The sequence below is a fragment of the Meleagris gallopavo genome, chromosome 2 (assembly GCF_905368555.1).
Source record: "Meleagris gallopavo chromosome 2, MGAL_WU_HG_1.1, whole genome shotgun sequence".
NCBI classification, from domain to species: domain Eukaryota; kingdom Metazoa; phylum Chordata; class Aves; order Galliformes; family Phasianidae; genus Meleagris; species Meleagris gallopavo.
Window position 1 is genome coordinate 82,494,063 of NC_139405.1, and position 26,293 is coordinate 82,520,355.

The 26,293-nt window shown below is 36.1% G+C and overlaps 1 protein-coding gene across 5 annotated transcripts in view; it reads right to left on the reverse strand.

The window, feature by feature from the left end:
- ADGRB3 (adhesion G protein-coupled receptor B3) overlaps window positions 1-26,293 on the reverse strand; it is a 458,877-nt gene that overhangs the window by 43,034 nt on the left and 389,550 nt on the right. For all 5 annotated transcript variants that reach the window (XM_085217833.1, XM_085217831.1, XM_085217832.1 and 2 more), the window contains 2 exons: window positions 2,103-2,253; window positions 1,481-1,550 (listed from right to left, as the gene is read on the reverse strand). In XM_085217833.1, coding sequence (XP_085073959.1) covers window positions 1,481-1,550; window positions 2,103-2,253 — 221 coding nt within the window. The remainder of the gene's footprint in view (window positions 1-1,480; window positions 1,551-2,102; window positions 2,254-26,293) is intronic.

The window sequence follows — 26,293 nt, forward strand, 5'->3', positions numbered from 1 at the left end:
ATACATCCCAGTGAGGAACCACAAAGCAACTGAAGCAAATGGTTACGCATGAATAATTTCAGTAGAGTAAATGTAATGGGATTAACCCCATAAGAGGCAGACCTACATTCCCAATGGGGTCTATACATTGAAATGTCAAAATCTGTAATTTTCACAGTCAAATAGGTACTTCAGTATTGGTCATGGGACCAAATAATAAAAAAAAGACATCATGATGAGAACTTATTGGCTATAAAAATGCCAGAGTAGTACATTCTCAATATAATTCCCAAAAGGTACCTAAGATTTTTTTATCATTAATGATTCCCAGCTGTAACTGCTGTCCTGTAGTTAAGAACATCAGTTAGGTAAGCCATTCCTCATTAACAAAATGCAGGACACATAGCGTCACAATTCAAAACTAAAGAGCTCAATGGCTAGAGCAGGTAATCAGGAGAAGATTTGGAGCCTTACCCACCTGAAGAAAGCGCTTGAAGCCCTCTCTGCTATGTACCACAAAGGTGGGACACATGGCAGGCAGAGGGAACCCTGATCTCACTCGGTGACGATGCTAAGGAGAGTAATTAAATATTCACCAAAGCAAGAACTTGACCTAACTCATCCACATCTCTGATGAATGTCCTCATCTGCAGGCTGCAGAGTCATATTTCCTCTTCTGCTGTCCAGACGCATACTTAATTTCTTAGGCAACATGAGGAGAGCTGCAAATGGGAAGACTGAAGGAAAAGTACCCCTATACATAATGTCTCAGTGGTAAGAATTCTGTGGGAAGGAGTGAGACTCAAGCCAAGCTCCTTTGGCAGGAGATGGGAAGAGCAGACTAGCTGAGGTATGATTTTTCCAGGGTGCTAAATATACACTGTAACCAGGCAGGTGGTTAAATAAAACCTGTATTAATAATGTATAAATGGAATACATGGATCTTCTTGCAGTCTCCCACATACAACAGAAGGGTTCAAGAAAAGGGTTGGATCAGGCACTACAGAAGAGGTGAATGGATGAGAGAGATTTGGAAGCTTCTGCAGGGCTTTGGCTCCATGCATCTCAAGGGCATGAAAGGCTAGGAAGCAGCTTACATTGTTGATGGGCAGAAACCTGGGTGCCAAAGAAATTCTTGCCAGTACAGTTTTAGATGTGTTTAGAGTTTGGCAAAGGTTAACCAGAACATTTAAGGCTCTCTTTTGTAAATTTCTATAAATGTTAGACATCTAAGTGGACCTAGTCCTTAGAGTTTCTAAATGGCTTGCTGCTTCATATTCTCACAGAAAAACTGGGATCTCTGGCATTCTGCTGATTTTAGTGCAAGACTGGTATATGGTTTCCTTTTGTGCTTCTGTGGATCACTCAGTGACTCTTAGGGCATTTCCAAGTGTGAATGGACATCTGTAGCGGAGGGCCTCCAAACTCTGCTATATAGTTCCTGATGAGTATGAAAGCCCTGTTAATTAAAAATGTAATTTAACATTTCAGACTGACTTACTAGTGAGCTGTTCCATATCCTTTTGTCTTGGTAAAGCCTATTGATATTGCAACAACTAAGGCTGGTAAACCTGGAAAAAAAATCACAAAACGGTAAAAAATCATTAGAGGGTGATCAAAATACTGCTGTTCTGCCAGGACAAAAAATGATAGGGCAAGCTAATGTAAAATGATCAATTTTATATGGAATGAATCATCTGATAAAGCACAGATTTGTTTTTCTCAATCTCTGTCAGGGATGTTTTCTGTATTACTTCAATGTACCTATATTACTGGTACCTTTGATACATCTTAAAGTGAACTAATAACAGTCTTCATGAAATTCAGTGAATGATTTTTGTTATTTATTTTTATTTCTTAATATTATACAACTTGGCTTAAAGCTTCTAAAATGATGTTAAAACATATTTATTACAGAATGCCAAAATAAACACCAGCATGTCTTCAGGTAAATGATTATATTGAAGCTGAAGTGGAAAGACTCCTAACCTAGTTCTCCATTTATTAATGCATCATCTACTATCTTTCAAGTTCACTGAGGAAAATGATAATACCCCTGGCATTGTCACTGCATTAAGGGTTTCATTCCAATGACTCTATGTAAATGAATTTTATAGACTTACCCCATCCAAGGCACAGGAAACGTTTCCTTATGAGCCGTGTCCTAATTTTTCCAGTAACAGCCATATATGACTGCCACGCTTCTGTCAAGACCCAACAGAATGAAGCTAAGAAGAAGAAGTGCAAAAATGCGGTGGTTGTGGTGCAGATGCCCTGCAGGGATCAAAGAGAAGCTCATGCTGAATACTTAGGGACACTCATTTCTCTTTTCATGTCATAGAGCTGTCATATTCTATCATCTTGACCTTTATCCTTAACATCAGCTCTCCCTTTATGGTGCAGTTGCCACAAAAAGAGAAAGAATGTTGGTTTGGATTAGGCAGAAGACTTTGGACTATTTTCTACAGCACTGAATGTGCAGAACAGGAAGGAAGAATGTAAAATAAATCATATCAACAGATTTTCCTCTACATTTTTAGTTTGACCAGGGATTTCCAAAATGCCGTAGTGGTAAAAAAACAAAGACACTGGTTCTAAAATCTCGTAGAGCAAAATAGAGTAAACACAGGTATACAAATGCTCCCAATTGCCAGTTGCATTTGCTTTACCTCCACACAGAAGGATATAAACTCTAAATCTGAATTTTTGGCTCTAGATTAAGCTTGATTTATCTGTTTTTACACATAAATCTGATAGAGTGTTAACCTACTAGAATATACTGCCTGAAATCTTTTTAGTCAGGTTTAAGTATCATAACCTTACCAATTACTTTGAATATTGTTTTTTATGGGTGTCAGACATTTGTCATCTGAAAAGTATTTTGAGTGCATGCAGTCAGCTCTCCTTTGTCACTGTAGCCCTTAATTAAACTTGATGTTGTCACTTATATAAACGAGCTTGCCTCTTTCTTGAAATAAATTATGATCTACCCTTCACTGTGTTGCTTGAAATGCCAGTTGCAGGCTATAAAGTAAGCGTGCATTGTACCACTGCATCAAACCCAAACCAGAAATATTGAGAATAAAGTCCTCATTACAATTTAAAGTGTCAAAATCACATCAATTGAACAATTTCACACCCAATATTAATCATGCAAGATCACAATTCAGAAGAGTGGATGTGATGATTATTACTTTATGCAACATACACAACTGATAGCTGTCTTAAATGAATATAAGAAAAGACTGGGCAAGTTTTTACTAAAATCCCAGTTCAGAAAAAATATTGAATCAAGGCTGGTAGATATGAAAGTTTGGAAAAGATAATACATATATAACACCAGAGTTGTGTTTTAGTTCATTTTATATTCTTTATTAGTTTCAGACTGTGTTGCTTCGAAATTTCTGCTATAAATTTTCTCAGATTCTTACCTTCTTGCATCAAATACATAGTTTCACCTTATATCAACCTCAGAAGTTTCAAAACGTTATGCACTTAAAGACTCAATCATTTCATTCCCTGCTACAATTTTACAGATATGACAAACACCTTGCCTCATAATGCTGGGTCAAATAACCTATTTAAGTTGGGGGCAGGGGAGTAGGCAGTGTTTCTAAATTACTGTATGCAACATAATTGTTTATGATTAAAAAGTGAAATGTAGACTGGAGAAAAACAACAACAACAACAACAAAAAAGAGCAGATCCTGAAAATACATTAATCATTTAATCTTAGATTTCGCTTTATTTTTCACATTCAGATGTCCCCAGTGTATTTGAATTCATAAAATCTATCCTGCTAAAGCCTGACTGGTAACAGCACTTCCTGTATACGATAAATACTTATTTAAGATGAAGGCTATCCAGCAAAATGCACGGTAAGCATTACAGAAAAGACAGAAATGTTCTTTCTTTTAATCATTGGCTCATTTGTTTTGACTTTCTGTAGTGCAACCTCAATTTGCCTTTCCATCAATGTTTTTGTTAAAACTGGCATGTGCTGTTGGAACTACAATTTGACAAGAAATGACTTTTCAGGAACAGTGTAGAATCTTTTAGGAAGAAGTTGCAGAGTTAAAACACTTTAAAAAATGCAAATATGCTATATGTCTTAAGCAAATATGAACAAACCCTGAACTGTTTTGGTGAAATCAGTGTTAACACTTATGGATGACTGAGTATAGATTGCAAGTTTTAGCTCATTTTTTATCCACTGTATTGAAAGAAAGACAGATGATGATAATCTGATATAAATGTGGACATGGCTTTGTGAAAGAAAGAAGCGTGATGAAAATGTTAATGATCATGTTGATCACAAAATGAGAAGACAGAAGCAAGTTTTATTAAAAGCAATCTGTGTTCTAGCTGGAATAGATGACTGCTGATTATAACTAACTCTTCTGAATGGCAGATGGGTTCTAATGAACACTGATGGTAAGTCATGTAACAACATATTTGCATCTCATACTATCAGAAAGATGCAAAACAGCCTCAGAACATCACCTAACTACCACTGCTGGATATGCTGACAGAATCATGTGTAGGCACTGCTTGAAGTGAATTCAGCATCCCTCCATCCTCAGCAAGAGAACCAGCCCTGGCAGCTGGTACACGCCCAGGTATAGCCACAGGCTCAGCTCTTTTCATCAGTACCCCCCTGGAATCCTGGCTTTTAAGTAATGCTGTATTCTTACTCTTTGATAAATAAAAAAACAAACATGCTATGCCTGGGAAAATAATGTGTCTGGGATGTGTAATCCCAAACAGAAAATAATTCATTTTCACCAAAGGCCATCATTAAATTGGGTATTATCTCTAGCAAGAGAGCCATAATTTTACAAGTACCTTATTCTTATTTACTTTTCTCTTTCTCACCAGGCCCTGGACTACTCCCAGGCTCCTCCCTCTCTTTTTCTGTTTTGGCAAAGGATCATCACCTGCCCCCCACTCATCTGCACCTGCAGCCCATAATTTACAAAGCCACAGCATGTCAACCAAGAGATTTTTGTACACATCCTCCCCAATTTCTTATTTGCTTTTAATTGTAGTATATTAAAACTCACTAATTTAATTACCTGTGCTGAGAGCCTTTCAACTTGAAACAAAATTAATTTTAACAGCATAATTTATTCTCACTTTCTTCAGCTTCTGAAATGAAGTTGGCTGTTACACTAACCTCTTCTTCCTCCCATAGCTGCTGTTCTCAGCTCCCCAGATTTAATTCTAATTTTAAGTAGGAGAAAGGAGCTTTTCTGTCCTCAGAAAGCACAATTTCATGAGCTTTAATTGAGCCTCTAGTGTTTAGCTAGCTTGAATATCTAAGTAAGACAAATAATCTCTTCTTCATAAACAATATAATATTAAAAGCAAAGCTCACATCAGGCTTCAAATTATTTCCTTTTTTCATTCTTGTAAGGGAGACACTCAGTTGAAAAGTGTAAAAAACAATGGTAATTCCAATCTTCTTATTCTAGAGTTTAATATATGTAATGTAATAATGATAAGTAATACTGAGAACAGTTATCTATTTCCTGGACCTACAGAAACAGATCATGAATATATCCTGAAAATCAGCATTTGTCACGATTTCTGGAACTTCTGATATATATATTTTTTTAAATAGAAGAGCAAATCTTCCACACAAAGACAAAGAGGTTTACCTGATTTTTCTTCTTACCCTGAAACTGGTTCTTTTTTCTACAACAACCTAGTTGCCTGTCTCTGCATTCTGATAAGTGTCGTAAGAATCAAAACAACTGGAAAATAAATGCAAAAAATGCAATCTATATTCTTGATAACAAAGTGAGTAGGGCTAAAATCCACTCAGCTGGAATTTCTGGTAAAAAGATACAGGAATTAGTATAAACTCATGAAAATAATTAAATTTCATGGAGATTAAAAATTTAGCTCTAAAGAGATAAATTAAATGAGTGCTAATTTTATTCTTATGAAGTCTGACCATGGACTGAATATACAAACAGGAAACGCTTCAAGAACACAATGAAGAAACAATGAAACAAAGAATAATGAAAACAAAGACAATACAAAGACCACAGCAAAGAACAGAAACATAACTTCTTGCTAAAGCTGGCATTCAGTGATTGGCTTTTTGTGACCCTCAAGTCCTTAAACAGGCATAGAACAATTTATCTTTTCCATGTTCATGCTAAATGAATCAATCTATAAAGGAAAATACTATATAATTTTCTATTTATTTGCCTTCTTTACTGACTTTTTTTAACTGACTTGAACAACAGAATATCTTAGTCTCACGAATGAAAAACACTGTCACACTACAGGAATAGCACATACTGCTCAGATAATACTAAATTCTAGAATAAATACTATTTTCTAGAGTAAAGTACCACAAAGCACTAGATGAGCTTTCAGAAACTGTGAGACAAACAAGCAGGGACTTGCATTGCAAGATTGTGCTTTAGGAAAAGGGAATGCATTTCAACAGTAAATATGGCAAGTATGGCTGTCTCTTCAGTTTCATACTCCAAAATTGTTAATTTCCTAAATGCTTGAGAAATCATAGCTGTAGACTTTCAGGTTTCCCTTTCAGGTTAATCCTTTCCAGAATTATTAACAATACCAGCACCACAAAACTTTAAGGATAATATTTAGATTAAAAAAATATTGCATGTTCTTTTCTTTTTCTGCACTACCGTACTTCTAATATCTCTTATTCAAGCAAGGAAAACAGGAAATCTGAAACCCATATTGGAAATATAACTCTAATGTAAAGAGTTTGCTCTAAAATCATTGAATCATCTAAATTGGAAAAGACCTTCAAGATCATTAAGCCCAACCATCAATCAGACTTACTGAGTCCCCTCCCTAAGCCATGTACCTTGGTGTCACCCCAAACGTTGAATATCTCTAGGGATGAGGACTGCATCACTTCCCTGTGCAGCCCATTCCAATGTTTGAATACCTTATCTGTGAAATAATGTTATTCATACTTCTAACTCAACAGTTGAAAAGCTACTTTAATTAACTTATACACAAACTTTTTGATATTCTAAAAATCTCCTCCACTGTCCTTAAAAGCCAATGGTTCAAGTGGTTTAACTTCACTACATTATGTTCTAATATCTTTACATGATAACCTAAAATAATTAGCATTAGACTTCATGAGCATTTATGAGAGATTTGTGTGGCTAATTATTGTATTGTAAGATTTTGCATGGTACAAGATAATGTGAATGGTAACCTTTACTTGGAATTTTGAAGCAACTTAATTTTTTAGTACAACAGCTGTAGTTTATGAATATTTACGCATTCACCACCATACAAGTTATAAGGGATAATTGAGGACAATCAATTTTTCTTCTTCTATACAAGCATTTTTTTTTTTTTCACAACAAATAAGATGACTTTCTAGGTTCTGAGATAATAAGCTTAAAAATGACCCAGTTTCTGTAATTCCTTTATTTTAATTTATAGCAACAGTCTCACAAAGAACATCTTTATCAACAGCATCAAAATTCCACAGGTAGATACAGATAGATGCATTCAGTATTGAGTTTTCATTACTTTTTTTTTTTTTTTTTTTTTTTTTTTGCATTTTGTATGAATTATCACAAATGTTAAAGTTGGGATGACTACACGCACAGCACAATTTGTTCAGCTGTTTTGGTTTAAGGTTTGTTTTTCTGCCACATCTGATCTTCTGTTCTGGATGGAGAGCAGTGAGGAATGATGTCCCACAGGGGTCAATGCGGGACCAATACTCTTCAGTGGGGTCAAGTGCATCCTCAGCAAGTTTGCTGATGCCACCAAGATGTGGGGTGAGGTTGACACACCAGAGAGACAGTATACCATCCAGAGGGACCTAGACGAGGCCCAGGTGAACCTAATGAGGTTCAACAAATCCAAATGCAAGATCTTGCACCTGGGTTAAGGCAACTCTCACAACAAATACAAGCTAGGAGATGAAAGGTTTGAGAGCAGTTCTGCCAAAAAAGACCTGGGTACTAGTGTATGGCAAGCTAGACATAAGCCCTTGCAGCCCAGAAAGGCAACTGCATCCTGGGTTGTATCAAAAGAAGTATGGCTAGCAGGTTGAAAGAGGGGATCATGCCCCTCTGCTCTGTGCTGGTGAGGTTTCACCTGGAGATGAAACTTACTTCAAAAATAGCTTTGAAATATACCCTGAAATAAACTCATGAGGAAAGTAGTCACAATCTTTATTTGCAGCTGATGATAAAAGAGATCAGTCAGAATGTCTCTTATTTTTCACCAAGCAACACAGGTGTTGTTTGTACCTGATTTACAAATAGTATGCAGTCACTCCTATCCCTTATATCAGTAACCTCTGCATTTTAATTTTATGCCATGTAGCAGTAGTTTGGCATCCCTCTGTTACTTCTATAGAAAGAAGTGCTTTTTTTTTTTTTTTTTTTTTTTTTTTTTTTTTTTTTTTTTTTTTAACCCAAATTCCTCTGCTGGCCATTATTCTTTTCCAGACCTTAAAATGCACATATTACAAAAACATTCCATTAACCAGATGTGAGGGGATATTCTACTATTTTTGGCATAGAAGAGTGTTTGCAAAAGTTCATTTTTGCACCTGAAAATCTTCCTTGCACAGTCTTATGTCAAAACCTGTCTACACTAGTGAAAACAACAGTATCCGTTATATGCTGGAATGTGAGCATGTGATCCATGCCAATTAATTGTTAGTGTACTCCTTGCCACAGTTTTGACATAAGCCAAAAGGTGCTCTCTCGGGCCAGGCTCAACCACAGATTGAAGGAGAGCCTGGGCTAGGTTCTCTGCCCTCTGGTCAACCAGCAGGCAGCTCATCTCCTGCCTTGGAGGGCTGAGCTGTGTGCCTGCAAGCCATCTTGTGCCAGTTTGTCTCAGGGCTATAAAAACATATGTGGCCAATTATAGTTACTGGCTTGGACACAGGCAAGAAGTGCGGTTGGATAATTCATAACATGTTAAGCTATTGCTACCATATGAGACAAAAAAGTCCATTCTGTATTGTTTACAACATTCTCTAGAGGTTGTCACTGCAGTATGCAGGTTTATAATACATTAGCTCAGAATTGCTTTCTTCATGGTGCGCTTACTGTAAATTGAAAGCCAGTTGGATGAGAGTTCTCATACACTCACGCTCATTTTAGTCATCCTCCCAGTTTGGATTGTTATTGCTAGGTTATACGCAAGCAAATGAACTCGGCACAAGCAATACCATAGAACAGGTTAGAGACTAATTTAATTTCTTTGACTGCAAGGCCTGGTAAGCCTGGTAAGCGAATCTCTTCCCTTTTTGCCTTGGTGCTGTGAATACGCATATTTTTCTGGACTGTCAGAGAGGGAATGAATAAAAAGGATCCTCTAATTGTTTCTAGGGCTAATTCAAAAGTTATTACAAAGACCCTCCTTAATTAATTTATTTTGAGCATTACACCAGAAGAATAAGGATGGTAAATATATAAATAGAGGATTATAGCCTCATTCTGTATCTTGAGTATTTTAAATGCTTACAAAAGTATTGGATGAATAATTTTTCTAGTAAGTGAATATGGTCGATTTCACCTCATGCATTGCTTCTGCTGGCTTTGATGTTAAACACTTTAAACATGGTAAATGCCAACCATCGGGACAAAATAACAGTATTTTAACAATGTATGTCCCTACACGAATTTGTTGTGAAGTTCATGGAGCTTGGAACAGCAACTCTTCGGATAGAACATAAAAAATAAGTCCTTTATGCCTTTAATTTAGCAGTGGAAGGCCGTGATATTCAGAAAAATTACTGGTAAAAACAGCATTGTGAGGTTCTTCATTTATCTCATCTGAAAGATTTCTTATTTTAAAGTGGATTTCTCATTTTAAAAAGCATAGATTTGTGGGTAAAGCATAATTAGTTTTTTGAATTAATGGGCAAATAAAATCAACCTCATCTTTGAAGAACAGATGAAGTTCTTATGTTCTTGCACATAATGGAGGGTAATGGTACTGTAGGATCAGAACTGAGGTGCAGTCTGAACATAATGGACTGAATTGATATGGATGAAAGTGTAATTTGGCCTGAAAAGTTTCTACAACTGGCTGTGACTCATAAGAAAACAGGGAATGCACGCTAGCAGAATGGTTGTAGTGTTCTGTCAGAAACAATTCTACTTACTTGGAAAATATGCAAATTAAGGTGGAGATTGTAGAAAAATAATAAATAGGCTTCACTGATGTTATTTACTCTTTGATTTTCAGTACAGCAATTTTTCAGAAACTGTTTTTAGACTCTAAAAATTTAATACAGTTTAAAATATAGAATGTGCATTATGCTCTCATAAATGAAGAGAGTTGCTCTTGGCAGGTTTGAAGAGATATAACAGACAACTATGTTAACACTGAAGCAAAAGCTGTTTGGAATATTTAGATGCATTAGCATAAGAATGGCATACATGTTTGGAGAAGAATGGAGGATACAAGAGCCAACAGTCAATTAGAGTGATGAGCAATTCATGCCAGAGCATTCCAAAAGTCCTGAGTCTTCCTAAGTTTAATTTATTTAAAAGTTCACTGTGGGCACTGTGTGAGTAGCCAGGGGCAATGAGCCAGGATTGATAATGAAGGGGTGGCTGAGCTAAGCATAAGGGTTAGTCATGAGTCAGCAATGACTGCAGCTAAAGAAAAGAGTAGTTTATAGTTCAGTTGTGAAGGAGGTCCCTATGCAGTTCACAGAAAAGGAGGATAAAGTGTCTGGGAACTGACAAAGGCAGGGAATCAAAGGTGCTTTGTTGAAGAGATGACGTAACATAAGAGTTAACAATAGGAACTGATAGATTTGCGACAAAAGAGTCTGGTATTTGAGACTTCAGTTTCCTATTGGAGGATTCAAGAGCACCCAGTGCAAACTGATGTCCTGGTGGAAAAATTACTAGGCAAAGCTCCAGATGGGTAGATGGAGAATAGTGATTTGTGTTGCTCCTCAATGATATATTGTTAAAAACCTTGTCAACAAATTATTCTTATAGAAAAATATGATCAGCACTTGAGTATCTCTACTTTCAGCTTAAATTAGATCATGTTTGTTCAATTTTCAATTTTGATCTAATTTGCTAACAATTAAAGTGCTGTAATTTTAGGGGGTTTCCACAGCAATCAAAATGATGACTAGAAAGAGAAGTTCAACAACGCCTGCAGTTGACTTTCACTTAGTCTATGATAATTATAAGCCTGCCATACGAAAACAGTCCATCTTCTCATCTGGGATACTGATGTCAGCAAATATTCCTTCTTTCCACTGCTGTAAGAGTTCCATCTAATTCCACTGTTAATTGAAACGATTGAAGCAAAAGCAGCTTTGCAATTATAATATTATCATAGATAAGCTACCTTTACTCTGTTTATTTTTTAATCACAGCTGAATATATAGATCCTAAAAGTATTTATTTAAGAAGAATGACGACAGAAAGATGATTTTGCCTTTATGGGCATCCCTAGTTTCAAGCATGCATATTTCTATCTCTGTCTGACCTTCAGTTTTCGTCATTGCATACCATGGCTACTGAGATGTTGAGTAATTAGATAATTGATTGCAGTTGGAAAAAAAAACACAATAGTATCCACAATCAAAGAAACAAGGAGGTTGTGACCATGCGTACATGAAAGACTGAAGAGGAATAATATGTTAAAAAGTCAGTACATCACTTCATAGCTTCCATTCATAGCTTCCATAGTAAGGTAAAATGTCATTTTTAATTTTTTTTTTTAATAAAAAAAAATGTGAGACCTATTATGATGCTTGTATTTTTGTACTGTCTTCCAGCAAGGAGAAAATTGTGTCAGGTATTACATTCACTCAGCTCTATTTATCTGCTACACTAAACCAGATGGATAAAAAGTCTGTAATATCAATGAAATGAACAAACAAAAAGATGAAATAACGTGGAATCTTTCACAATGATTTATTTAGTGTGATTGTAAAATTTGTAATTTGTAATTACTAGAGGGACACTGTAACAACCTGTGTATTTTAAAGGAGCAAAGAATGAAAAGAGAGACAAGAGGAAGTTGCTGGTCTCTTTAATTCAGAAATTTGGCTTGAAATATTATGATAGAAGAGCTATTCTTGTTTAATATTTCAAGCCAAATTTCTGAATTAAAGAGACCAGCAACCTTTTTACTGGCCTTGGCTTTCTTGCCTGTATTCATATCTACTCCTTTGACCTTAGCTCAACTCATAGGGAGTCCCTTGATGGATAGAGAGGGGTTTCCAAATGAAGAAAGAAATATTTTTCGGAGGAACATTGGACAGCAGGCACAGAGACTTCAGCAAGATAAACTACATTAAGAACTATTACCTAACAACATGACAACTTTCTGCAGGTGGGCTTCAGATAATGCTTTCAAAGCGATTTGAAGGGCTCCCCCTTAAAATAGCTACAGCAGAAAAAGAACAACAGTGTCTCAGAGCTGGCTGTTTCAGAGAGACAAATCAGAAAGGCTCCATGATCAGCTTGAAGAAGGTCATACAATCTTCTGAGCTATGGATGCATAAGCAGCAACAAGAGGAAGCACATTGCATACAAAACTTCAACTATGGAAACCAAATAAGTGGATCTGAAATTCCAGTGTTTATTTGGGTTGGGTTATTTAATCTTCAGTTCCACTCATAACAGAAGTGTCCATTCGCACATAGAAATGAAAGAGTTAAACTTAATAAGAAGGTAACTTGTATTTCCTAATGAAGTGTATGAGGTCACTGTGTGAATGAACATTTATCAAAGAGAAGATGAATTTAAATAAAACATCTTTATTGCCTCAAGGTTAGTATTTTGAATTATAACTGTTCTGTGTATGATTTAGACTGCAATCTCCTTGAAAGAGGAGCACCCAGTGCTCTCTCAGTGTTGGTACAGAGCAGCATCCAGGACACCTGATAGACATGATTGCTAATCACATAATCATTCAGGGTGTTGCCTTGACAGAAACTTAATCCTAATAATGTTTTCCCCCAAAGAGGTTTGATATAGCTTTGGATAAGTACAGCAGTGAAAACCTGGTAAGAAAAGGCCAAACACATTTCTTGAAGGCTTGTTTTATATATGACTCAAAGGGCAAACAGAAACCCTCAGTTTACAAAACTGCTAATTTATCTTCACCCCACATATCAGAAGAAGGTCTATTTACCAAAATCTGTTGCTGCTTAATGAATTACTCATGTGTTTCAGACTGCCTCTTGTCATCGATTTTAGCTCTAGTTAGGCTTTGAGTGTCCTGCTATTTCCTGGTTTGTTCCATCATTAATATTACCTCCTCAATACATGGTAGACACAGTTTCTAAAGATAAATTGTTTTCGACCCTTGAAGGTGGTAATGCTGTGACAGCTTTATGGTAAGTGCTCATTACTAATTATTTTAGAACTACAGTTGAATCAACTTCAGCCAGATAAGGCAGATGTTTTGCGGACCTTTTTTTTTTTTTTTCACCCTTTTCTCCTTTTCCTGTATCTATTTTTAGCCATTAAACAAAGTTAATAAGCATATTTGTGATTATTTATTGTACATTAAGTTGGCTAACTGTAAGATATCTTCCTTTCTCTGCATGGCACAGAAGCACTGGTCGACTAGTGCTCGTAGATCTTTTTTTAAAAATTCTCTAGTGAGAACACTCATTTTAATTACTCAATTGATCTCAATAAACTATCACCATATATGTTTCAAAACCTCCTTTTCCATTTTCTTATTCTAAATTAAAAACCATCTAACGATATTTTTTCTCAGTCAAAGATATTACAGACATCATAATATTTATAAGAGAATTGCTGGGTCAAAAATATGTACATTTTGAACAAGCTGAAATGCTGACAACTTGATTTGTGTCACAGTACTCTGTTTTTCTTGAAAAAACAGGCAACAGGATGCAGCAGATCATCTGCAGTTTTGGGTCTGAGCATTGGGTACATGTGGATCAGTCTTATCTGTGGTCTTTTTAAAAAATTTACTGCTAGTTATTGGGAAAGGTTGTACAAAGTTCTGATCAGGACACAGACAGTGTGATTTACAATAACTAAAACTGCAAGTCATAGACCTAGGATGCTCACTATATTACTTAATGTCTTCAAAACATTACAAAATTGCAACGTGGGCCTCAATGGTATAGAATTTTAAGATAGCCAAAGGAATACACAAGTTTAAAATCAATAAGAGAATAGGCTGACTGGTGAGTGCTTTGGATGCAGTATTTGCTCCAAAAATCTTTAAAATGCTGACTGCAAAAAGAAAGGGAGGCATATCAGGGAAAGGATCATTCCCTTCTCTTCCACGCTTCCCTACCTGTCTGCTTAATGTAGACACCACAGCAAATAAGACAGATCACTGAGCTGATCCAGTACTACTGTTCTTATGATCTAAAGCTGGCAGGTAGCAAAATTACATCAGATAATTTTAAAAATCAGGTCAAATCATGAGGGATAAGAGTTCTGTCTGTGTAAAGAAAATCCCTTTCATCTACGTAGTCATAAAGAACAGACACTACTCTCTTGCTCTATTTAAACAAAGGTTCAAGATCTTAGATACGACTTTTGTGCACATCATCCAAGCCAACACCAATTTCTTTCACTTCCCAGGAATATCATCCACTCTCCGTTATAGCCATCACCCTTCAGTCTTATCTTTTTTTTTTCCTTCATGAAAGAACATATATTTCAGATTATTACTCTAGATGAAATACTTTGATTCAATATAAATGAGCAGCATTTTATAAAACCAAATTTTCTCTGCTCCTATACTGATTTCTCTGTGAATTTAATGGCATTTTGAGGCAGACAGTTTCACAGTCCTCAAGGTGTAGTCCTATTTTCTGCTTGTTTTTGTGCATTTTTCATATAGAAACAGAAGAGAGATGCAAACACGTAATGAAACAGAAAGAAATGTCTTCCAAATATGGTGAGCTTAGGTATAAAGTGTAGTATCAGTGGTACTGTTTAGGTACAGAAAATCCATATATCTGCTACTAGAGTGAGTGAAACTATTAGCTGGCTTGCTGACCTTGCATGTTTTTTTTTCTCCCCTCTGTACTTGCCTCCCCCAGGTATAAGCAGTAGTGATGACATGCACCATTCATTAAACATTCAGAAACAAAGATGAAAACCATATTTTTATGAATAAAAATTGGAGTAATTGAATTTCAAGTTGAATGTATCTTTCTTGTTTTAAACAACTTTTTCTCAAAGAAATGGAAAGAAACAAAGCAGAAAATCTTTGAACCATCTGTTAAAAAGAAAGACCAAACATAAAGCAAACAACTATCTACTCTCCAGAGATCAACAGGTGTTTGTATGTGGATGTGAAGTTTTATCTTTTTATCAATATCTGTCACTCAACAGAATAATGTGAGAATGGCAGAGACGGAGAGATTAAAAAATAACAAAACATAAATAGGCTAAAAAGTGTTGCCATAGAGACCAATTCAGATGTTATAAAAATAGCTTTGTATTGTTGGTATCATTATTTTCTTGTCCAATATGCTACCTGAGTAGAGCAGACAGGCTCAACAAGATCCTCAGAGTCATCCAAAACAAAGTAGCATGTCCAGAGAGGATCTCAAAAGGTGCTTTGAATCTATGGTTACCTGCAAATTTGTATTACTAGATTCAAAAAGCTTAGTAACAAAGCTCATGGCTTCCAAGAGCTAAGACTTTTGGCATTTTGCAGCTATTTCATTTTATAGCAGTTTCCTGGCAATTACATAAAACGCCTTCTTATAAAATTGAAAAGAAAAATGTCCCTTTATAATCACTAAAGTTGTTTCAGTGGTGTTTTGAGATCATCCTTGTTTTGTGCATGCCTTTCATGTGTGTATCTGTGTGTGTGTGAGTTAATGAAGGAAGTAGCAGAGATTTTTCTCATTTTACACTTTTCTTGACAATAGAAGCTATTCAGAGGTTTTCTTTGTTTGTTTGTTTGCTTGTTTTTCAACAACGGGAATTTGACAAATTGATGAATAGGACATTAATTTAGGATTAATTTTCTTTTAACTGCAATATTGAGTTTTCCAATCAATTTTGATATGAGAATCAATGCCCAGTCATTACTGTATGTGCTAGAAACATTTCTTAGAAACCTACTTTCATAAATGAGTTTCTATTTATTTATTTAGTACAACAAAGAATTTTTAGGAAAGGTTTTCAGTCAATGAAATACATCTCCTCAGAAAAGTATTTTTTGTTACAAGTAAAAAAGGTAGTAACGTAAACAAAAAAGAAAAGAAAATCCAAGAATTATTCCTGCTTTCCATACTTCCAGTGTCTTAAACCCATTAAGCAAAATTGTGTGAGCCTTGTGTTTGCTTAGCTTATCCTAGCAGTTGGACTGGTTCACTTTGTTCTAATCCTATTTCTCTAGTTCCTGGTTTAAAAACTGCTAAGATGAGTGTACTTACAGATTAGTTACTCCAGAGATGAGGGATTTGAGGTATGTGTTTTATTGCATTAGCAAAGTGATTAGAATTAGTTGAATTGTATCTGCCAAAAAAGGGTGATACATTTTAATGAAAAAATCTTCTTAGTGCGACTGAAACTGAATGGGTGGGATTTTTGCTTTCTGTGGCTTTTTGTACTGGCAAGGAAGTTGTTCACCACAGGAAATTCTATATCCATGGTACTGACAGACATTTCATCCTTTTCTCCTGTAGTGCTGTGGTTTGGTGAGGTTAGCTTTGCAAGGCTCCTAAACCCTTACCACTGGGCCTGGGTTGGAGCTTCCATTTGTTGCAGATGGATTTGAGGGCACAGCTCATCCCAACCAGCAGGTTTTTTTGTTAATTATTTCTAGGCATCAGGTGTGTTTTGACTGATACTTCTGGTGTGATATTTCTGGCAGCAGTCTGTTTGACCACAAGAAATGAGCTCTGTTTATATGAAGTACACAGCTGAAATGGTGGATTGGCAGTAATCTGTGCAGTGGTGTGGAGGAGAGGACTACAAAATGTAGGAGGGTAAAGAAAATAATTAGAAATAATTCCTCAAGTGAAGCCCAAATATTAGGTATCTTTGTTTACATTGTCACCCAACACGACACAAGGAGTGGAAAGAAACATTCTATTTAAAAAGGAATAAAGAAAAATAAACCTCACGGCAGTGCTGCATGGGTGTTTTAACAGGGAAAGAGGAAACCTATGAAGAGAATAGCTCCAGATCCCTGCAGTAATGAAGTCCAGTTCACAAATGGTTGTGAGATAAAAGCCACTGTGGGGGCCTTGCTTCATCTGGAGACTTCAGCAGTGTCAATGGCTGGTAGTACAGTGGGGAATATCAGGCAAGTATTCTGATGCATGCCACAGGTGACACTGCTGAAGACCTTATGTGTTCATTCCCAGAGTGAAAAGGAAAGAAAATATAAAGGACTTGTCATATCTAACATTTTTTCTGCCTAGGCCATTAACATGACAAGGCCAAACTTAGTGGAAGGTCCCAGGAACATGAGGGAAAAAATAAAGCTTTTAACTGCTGCAGTTCATAGTCTTGCTAAACCCTGAAATACAGTGTTAAAAGAAGAGACTAATAAAAGACAAGATAGCTTCTAGCACCAGATACACTTGTTTGTCAGAACACTAGCAAGATTTCACCCTAGGAAAAGTGAGGTCTCACAAAGCCTTAAAAAACAGCAACATGGTTTACATTTTAACAGCATAAGAAGGGTTTTTATCAGAAAATATTGAGAAAAAAGAAAGCCACAACTGTGAAAGAACTAACTGAAATCCAAAAAGGAAGATGCACATTTGTAAGGACAAGCAGAAAAGAACATGTGCTTTTTTTAGCACACTGGGCATTAATTTGAATGCCATTGTCCAAAGCATTATCACAGTCAGATGTCAGTGCAGGTTCCTGGCAAATCCACCTAACTAAATAATCTGTTTCATTGTACACCTATGTCAAAGCCCCTGTCAGAAAGGCGTGCATCTGATGGATGCTGCCCATGGATCTTCGCCACCTGAGCACCGCCAAAGCAGTCATTCAGATTGACAAATTGCTGGTGTCTTTCCAGTCTTCTAAAAGAGAACTGGTCATGGCTCAGGCAGCTTCATCTGGAGGTATAAACATCCCAATGTTTGATCAGGATGTGTATCTTTACAGCAGAGAAAATAATGAGTATAGTAGATGAATGCATGCACTTTTCAGGCTCAGTAAGCTGACATCTTTCTGAATGAGATATAAATTGGAAAATTCATGAGCACAACATTAGTATACAGGAAATTTAGCCACTTTAAAGCAAACCTCTTCTACCTAGAATGTTTCTATTGCAAGGTGTTACCCGACTAAGACAAATATATGGAGAATTTTTTACAAAGTATTTTTATTTTTTACATTCATGGAACTACTGTTAGAAATGTTCAGGGGAAAAAAATAAAACAGTAACTGTAAGAATCTTTGTTTCATAGAGTCATTCAAAAGCAACATTGGTGAGTGCACTTTTGCATGGTCAGTGTGCCACAGACAAAAGCTGAACAGCTGGAAGAAAACCGGGCACCATATGAAAAGACTGACTGTCTCAAGGGGAAAAGGAGACTTTAGCAGTCAGTTTGTTTTTTTCCCTAGTATTTTAACACAGGAGGAGCCATCAATAGTCAGAGTTCTTTGGTTTAAAATTATTGCTTGATATTCTACATTAGAGTCCAAGATTTTGTATCTTTTTTTTTCTTTCTTTTTTTTCAGCTCTATACATACAAGCAAAAGCACTCATATCAGAGACAACAATCCACTGCTTAAATTAAACGGCTACCAGCAAAGAATAAAAGGCTTTACAGAAAGATTTCAGTTCTACATTGACCTTGTCCTGGCAACAATCCCAGCATCTGACAGTTAATTTCAACAAATTAGAGACAAATAACTAATGGAATAGACTTGCCAAAAACCTACCTAACTTTGCTAAAAAGGGAGATATCAGTGATGTCAGCATCTAAAAACACTACTATTGCACTAAATAGACTGAACGGATTTGCACACAACTGATGGCCGAATTTTGAAGAGACAGCATGTCAAATCCCCGCTGTACGAGGCAGAGATCTATTCTGAAAGTGACACTGGGATACAAGAAAAGGCAATGAAACCACTACACCTGTGTGCTAGCTTGCTTTGATTAAGCAAGTTCTGCTAATGTTCAGAAACAGTAAGGTGAATAAAGTGAGGAATGTTATCAAAAACAACAACAACAACAAAAAAAACATATCAGCAATAAGAACAAAAAAAAGCAAAAAACAATTATCCAGATTCTAGAAGGCTCTTTGACAAGTCTTGCATAGCTACAGCCTTTTTAGTATTCCTATTTTAGGCTTCACAATATTACTTTTTCATAAGAAAAACATGATGACATTTCCTCTAGCAATGTCTTGGCTAGGTACTTTTGGACTGGTTACAGTTTCAAGACAGAATCACACCATATTAAACAAACAAACAAACAGACAGACAAACAAAAAAAAACACCACAAGACAATATTTGCAAAATGCAAGCTATGTCTATACCAGCAAGCTAAGCAAGACCAGGTTATAGACTCAAGCACCTGGCAGGTGATGATGAACTGTCAGCTGGTGCTGCTGAACAATCACCATGCCCCCTGTCATGGTCTGTGTCAGACCATAACCCTTGCACGTTAGCTGGCACACACCTTTGGATAGCACAGGCCAGCAGGCAGCACGGATGCAGCCTGCCTCTGTAGAAAGGCAAGGGTCTGTATGGCTAGTCTGTATGGATAAGTTGTGCAGCAACAGTTGTCCCCAGGGCCAGAAAACATTTCCTGTCCTGTTTAATGCACTATAGATTTAATATTGACAAAACTATGGAGTATCTGAAATCCTTGTAACAAAACACAGATCTCATTTTGTCTCTCTGAAAACATTGACTCATGATTTCCTAATTGCCTCAAAGCCTAACTCAGAAGCCAAAAATTGTTAAAAGATTTCTATCATATGTTTGCTCACGCATGCCTGGCTTTATCCCATGCAATATCACTGCTGGCCCCTACAATCCCCTGTCACATCTGTGCAGTGGGAAAAGCAGTACGAGGACAAAGTGGTGGAGGAGAAGCTCCCAGGTGCTAAATTATGACACACGCACCTTTGACTGAGTCTGAGGATCATACGGACTTTTAAGACAAAATTTTACACAGTCTAAAATAAATACATTTCTTAATCTTCACCGTTATCTTAATGGAAAACATTATACAGTTTTCTTTGTCCACTTTCACAGAAAATCTTTAATGAAACAATCTATGCATTAAATTATGTAAATATAATATATAGGCTTTATATTAAAATAATCCAATTCTTTTTCCTTTATACAGATTCAGCAATGCTTACATTTCTACTTATCCCATTGCCTTGACTTTGCACTATCTGTGCGTGTTTCAACTAAAGTTGGGAACTTTTCTTACATTTTAGTACTTGAACCTCTCCAGCCCTCATGCCTTAGTACTTATCCATCCACCCAATGAAAAATGGTAAGTGTCTTTGATAATTATTATTTTTTTAATGCTAATCTACAATGAGTGCAGAGTGAAAGTAAATGCTATCATTCTGTGTTTAGTGGGACTTAAACCCATTTTGGTACACGAATAAATGATTACACTGAACATTTGACAGTAAAGAATCAAGCCCTTGATTTAAGGCTTCCAAGTAACTCTATGTCAAATTATTCTCAACGCAGAACTTTCAAGTAAAATGTTTTCTGTTTCCACAATGTCTTTGGCAGATCCTCATAGTTAAAAAACTCCCCCTCCTCACCACCACATAATTGTGTGAGTCTGAATCCCTGCAGTTTATTACTCTTCATAACTGCTAATATTATATAAAACATATTAAAGTACTACTGCAGAAGCAATTAAGTAGGGATACTATGCCAAAGTGCTTTGACCTTTCCTACTAAAATATCAGGGATCAATTATTCTCTTTATTCATTGTAGACAGAAATAAAAAGCATATATGAAAGCAGAAAAAAAAAGTCAACTAATTGGAAAAAGCTTTTGGCAATGCAACAGATTCCATGGGCAATTACAGAAGCATCAATATTGAAAAATAGACATTGTTTCTGTACGAATGATTTAGGAATAATAAAATAATTCCAGGTGTAATGTGATAGATGATGTCATACATGATGTAAAATTAAATAAAGTTTTAATAAGGTGTTGCACTTCAAAACATTTTAACTTCTGTACTATTCTCCTCATTTGAAAGCTATTCATAGAAACAAAGAATCATAGAAAGGTTTGGGTTGGAAGGGACCTTTAAGATCATCTAGTTCCAACCCCCTGCTACAGGCAGGGACACTTCCCACTAGACCAGGTTGCTCAAAGCTGCATCCAGCCTGGCCTTGAATGTTTCCAGTCAGGGGACATTCACAGCCTTGCTGGGCAACCTGTTCCAGTGCCTCACCACCCTCACAGTAAAGAGTTTCTTCTTAATATTCACTGTATGTGAATTGCTTGATCTACTAGAGTAGTACTCTCTCATAAAAAAGCAAGGAAGCAAGCAAGTCAAAGTGAAAATAAGAAGCCCAAGCCAGAATCTGTAGGCTGATCTTCTCATTGATACCTCTCTGTACCTCTTAGATGCCTAATAATCTTTAATAATTTGGTGATGTGACTTCTGAAAATTTGACAAGCCCCACTATACGTGAATTTAAGTTCTTTCTGGAGAATGTGTGTATGTGAGTGGGTGCTATTTTTGATTTTGCCACAACCTGTTTCTCCAAACTGGTGGATGGATCACAGTTGTGTCAGACAGTTCTGTTATACAAGAGAAATAAAAACATCATTTCTTTCTTTACTATTTTTGTTAGCTTTGCTTGAACTCAATTGCTGTCTAGCAACTTTACATTACACTATAGTTTGTTAAGGCAAAAGTGTCATGCAAAGCAATTGAAAATATTTCCAACTTTATTTTTTTTTTTAAGTGCAGGATAATTTACTCGAGATTAAAAGGTACACTAACCAAAGTCACTTTGCAATTATTGTTATTATTCTTGGTCACGTTATGCAAATACTGTTCCTGTTATGTCAGCTGACATTTCTATCTCTTCTTTCAACAATTTGGTGTCCTTTATTTCTTGTTGCATACAGAAAAAGCATAGGCTAGCTCTGAAGACAGTAAAAATTTATGTCTGGATTTGAGCACTTTTGCCCCTGATCTCAGGGATCTAATAGTGGTTTAAGCATTAATGCAATTCTGTGCACTTTTTACACCAACATAAATTTCTTAAAATCAAATTTAATGATTTTTTTCCCCCTACATTATAACCACCTTACCTTAAATCTTTTTAGTTTTTATTTAAGTTATCTTTGCATACTTTTCTCTATTTCAGTTACAACTGTCAATCTTGGGGCTAGATTCTTCAGTAGTGCTTTTCTTTCTCTCTGTATCCTTTTAGCCTCATTTGCCCCAGGCATACTCCTCTGTCATGCAAAACCAACATTAACGTGCATCAGGGAACGCTCAGATCCCTAATCAGTGAGGGAGATAGGAAATAAAGGGTGTATTTGAATGTTTATCTAAAGCTTTATTCTGGGAAGACAGTTTTACAATTTACAAAGAACTCATCTTTTACCATCCAAGAGATATGATCATAGGCAATCCAATCCTGTAATCATTAAAAAAGGGCAATACTCTGCTACTCTAATATTTAGTCCAAAAAGTCGAAGGCTTGTGTATTCAGCTGTTAGCTATTATTTTTCTCTGTGTTGCTGCATTTGTTCCAGAAACCAGCTCTCATGAAAGATGGATAATGCATCGCTGTGCTGAGTGCCAAGTCAGCTATTTGATGTGTTGAGACTCTTCTTGTTTTAATGATCCACCCATTTTACTTTACATCTTTTTCTCCAATTTCATTTGAAACTTGATACTCACTTCAATGTTCTCCATGAATATTACTGTCATCTCGTGTTAGACTTCTTTCAATTGTCATTATTACCTTGCTACCTAGGTAGGAATTTAAGCAGCTTCTATTCATCTACTTTCAATTTTTTTCTTAAGTATTGGCTTGCTTTGTGGCTTAAATGCTAATAGGCATGATGTGCTGACAGATTAAAAATAGAAAGAAACTATAACAGTGCCATGACCTTGTCTCAGAGTTACACAATTTGCAAAAGACATTAGATACAGACTTAAATGGACTTTCATTTTTGTCAAATCAGTTATAAATTCAACTTTCTCATTGTTCTATTTGTGCAGGTTAATTAATAAATCTTCAATAAATTCAAGGAACTTTTTTTGTTTGTTTTTGTTTTTAAGAATTCCTTTAGTTTTCAGAATTGTGACAAGCAGAACAAGAACTCTTTGGTCTTAAAAATTCAATAAATTTATATTTATCCATTAAAAAAAAAAATCAGAAACCTGAAGCTTCCCAATTGATCAGCATAATCTTTTTTGTACAATATAGTCTACAAAACATTATTAAATCATCTCTTCTGGAAGTGGTGTCACTCATGCACTGCAAAATAAGTGGGCAAATGTGAAGAAATTAAGTATATCATAGTCTCTAGATAGCATCTTAGCCAAGCAAATGTGGACAGACAGCAAATTCTCCTTTTGATTTTTACGAGAGAATTGGACAAGTACAGTTCACAGAGACCTGTATAGAAAAGATATTTCATACTGATAAATATCTGTTACTCAAGAGATGAGGTTAAATTTTGTTTTCAGAGATTTAGTGCCCTTCAATTTACACGTACCATTCAACTAGTGACTCGAAAGATTATAGAAAGGAAAAGTACTTAGCATAGTGAAACTTAAAGGGAAGTATGGTCAAGTCACTAAAATATTAACTGATTATGGTTTCTGAAAGTGTGTAGAACAAAAAGTCTTGAAGAAAAACAGAAAAAACGAATACCACATTTACTACTTATTCCTCATGAATGAGGCTTATTTTTCCCTTACTGCTCGAAACTTGAGCTAGGGAGTCAAGCCTGGAAAATATTTTAATGTCATAATATCCAAAATACTATGTTTTAAGTATTGAGATTACCACTTTAAGTTGTGTTACTTATGTGAGCAATGTTATTATTGTAATAACAGGAATATAAAGGTATAAGACTTGCAAAGCATATATGGGTAAGAAGAGAGAAAATTAAGTCTGAATCTTGATTGGAATAGCTTGTACAGTATTGTCCAGGTAAGGACAAAGAGTGTTAGATTGTAGGTATGAGAGAGATCAGTGTTCTCATTATTGGCAGATGCTTCTCTCTGAGAAGCTGTCATTAGTGTGTAAGTGTACAAAGATCAGCTATCATCCTCTGCTTTGGAAGGGATGACTAGTACATGTGAAGGGAACACTGCCAAGTGATATCCAGCACTCATCACTAAGCTGTAAAATGTATAAACAGGATAATTCTGATTTTTAAAAACAAAGCTGTTAGTGCTTTAAGAAACTGTCAGTTCCTAGTGTTGGAAAGATTTACTACAGAGAGATTTATCTGCAAGACCCACATGCATGGGAACTTTTATTGCAATACGTTTTGCCAGATCAATGAGAAAAAGAAAAAAAAAACAAAACAAAAAATGAGAAGATTATTGCTGTAAAAAATTTGACAGCAGTTGATGGAGCGCAGTCAAGAGCATCTGGTAGAGAAGCAGTTGCTTCCTATGTATTCTTATCTTAAACCAAGACACAGTAAAAAGGCTTAAGAGGGATGCATTTCAAAACCTCATTTATTAGCAGGCTTATTCAACAGCTGCAGAAAGCACTAACTCAGAATGGGCACTTATATTTGGGTTTGGGTAGGGTCCCTCTTATCTGGTAATTCCATGGGACAGAGTATCTTGGAAATACTCCTCCTTTGTCAGGGATGGGCTCATAGTCTCTGCAGTTGTGTCTTCTGTAAATATTCATATATGGGTCTTTTTTAGATGGGGAAGTCTACCAAGTGGTATTTTGGGGATATAGCTTGAAAATTGTACTATAGTAAAGTACAGCAGTAGGTCATATGCTGGCAATCAATCTCCAAACCAATCTCCAAATAGGTATTTTTTCCACAAGTCTGTGAAGAGTGTGTTTATATTTATCAAGACAGACACTAAACAAGGTTCCCCTGCCTGACTTGACAGAAGATGAAGGAAAAAAAAAAACAACAGCAGAGAATTAGAGTTGTGCTAGTAGCAGCATCTCCTAATGTGATTGGATGGGATTGAAGAGGAACCATTCCAATCCCTACCATTCCAATGTTGAACCAGGCAAACAGAGGACACTTCTGTCTGGACAGAAGAGACTAACAGGTACTGAAAACTGTCATATACTGATTGAGCTTTGCTGGCTTGTCTTGGAAAGGAACTTTTAGCTCTCACCAAAAAAAGTAGGAAAATCATTTTTCCTCAGATGTACAAAACTGTAATCTGAAAAGGGTAAAGTGAGCTAGAGTTCACTGTTCTTTCCAATAATACATAATAAAGTTTCCAATAATACATCAGTTTTGATTCAGAACAGCACATGTTGACACTTTAAAGACCTGAAATTACCTTTTATATCCTGAAATTACTACTTTTTTTTTTTTTGAGGATTTAAAGTGATGTTTCCCAGATAGATTAACTGCGTTCTCCAAGTTTTTAAACTCTGCAAAAATATTTCCATCAGCACTGAGTCACTATAAAGCCATTACCCCAAATCACACTATTTGTTCAAAACCTGAACTAAAGATAGCAAAATTGCTCTACCTCAATAACGAAGTGCATGCTGATTGTAACAACACCCTTTCATTTATTTGCTTATGTTTTTTTTTTTCCTAATCCCTGTTTATCTTTCCTCTTATTTTGAAAATACGCACACTGATTTAATCCAATGACCATTAGAGCATCTTTAAACTGCATGTTTTCTGTACAAATCTGTAATTACTTGCTTGGCAAATATTTTTCTGCCCTCCTACCCCTCCTCTTTCCTTCTCCCTCTTTTAGGGCTCTTGCTTTAAAAGCATAAACCTGCCTGGCCTGCACCTGTGCAACTGAGTTGAATCTTTGTAACCAAAGCTAACTTATTCCATACAAGGTGAAACTCCAGTTCTGTGACATAGTTTTTCTGGTCAGTGGGACCCTGTAAAAGGAAAGCCACTAAAAATCTATCACGTGTCAAGTTCAGTAAATTTCAGACATTCTAAGGTAGAATTTCAGGTATGTTGGCAGCATAAGCAATTCAGGAAACAGTACGCAATAGATGCTTGAAGAAAATATCTTTCCAGTGTTGCTGTTTTGGTGCTGGTATAAGTGTGGCTATTTGCTGGAACATCCTGAGAAGTGGTGTATTTCACACAGGACTGCAATAAATCCCACCTTGGTCAGTACTGGAAGGGGGTAGAATAGAAATGCAGAATGAT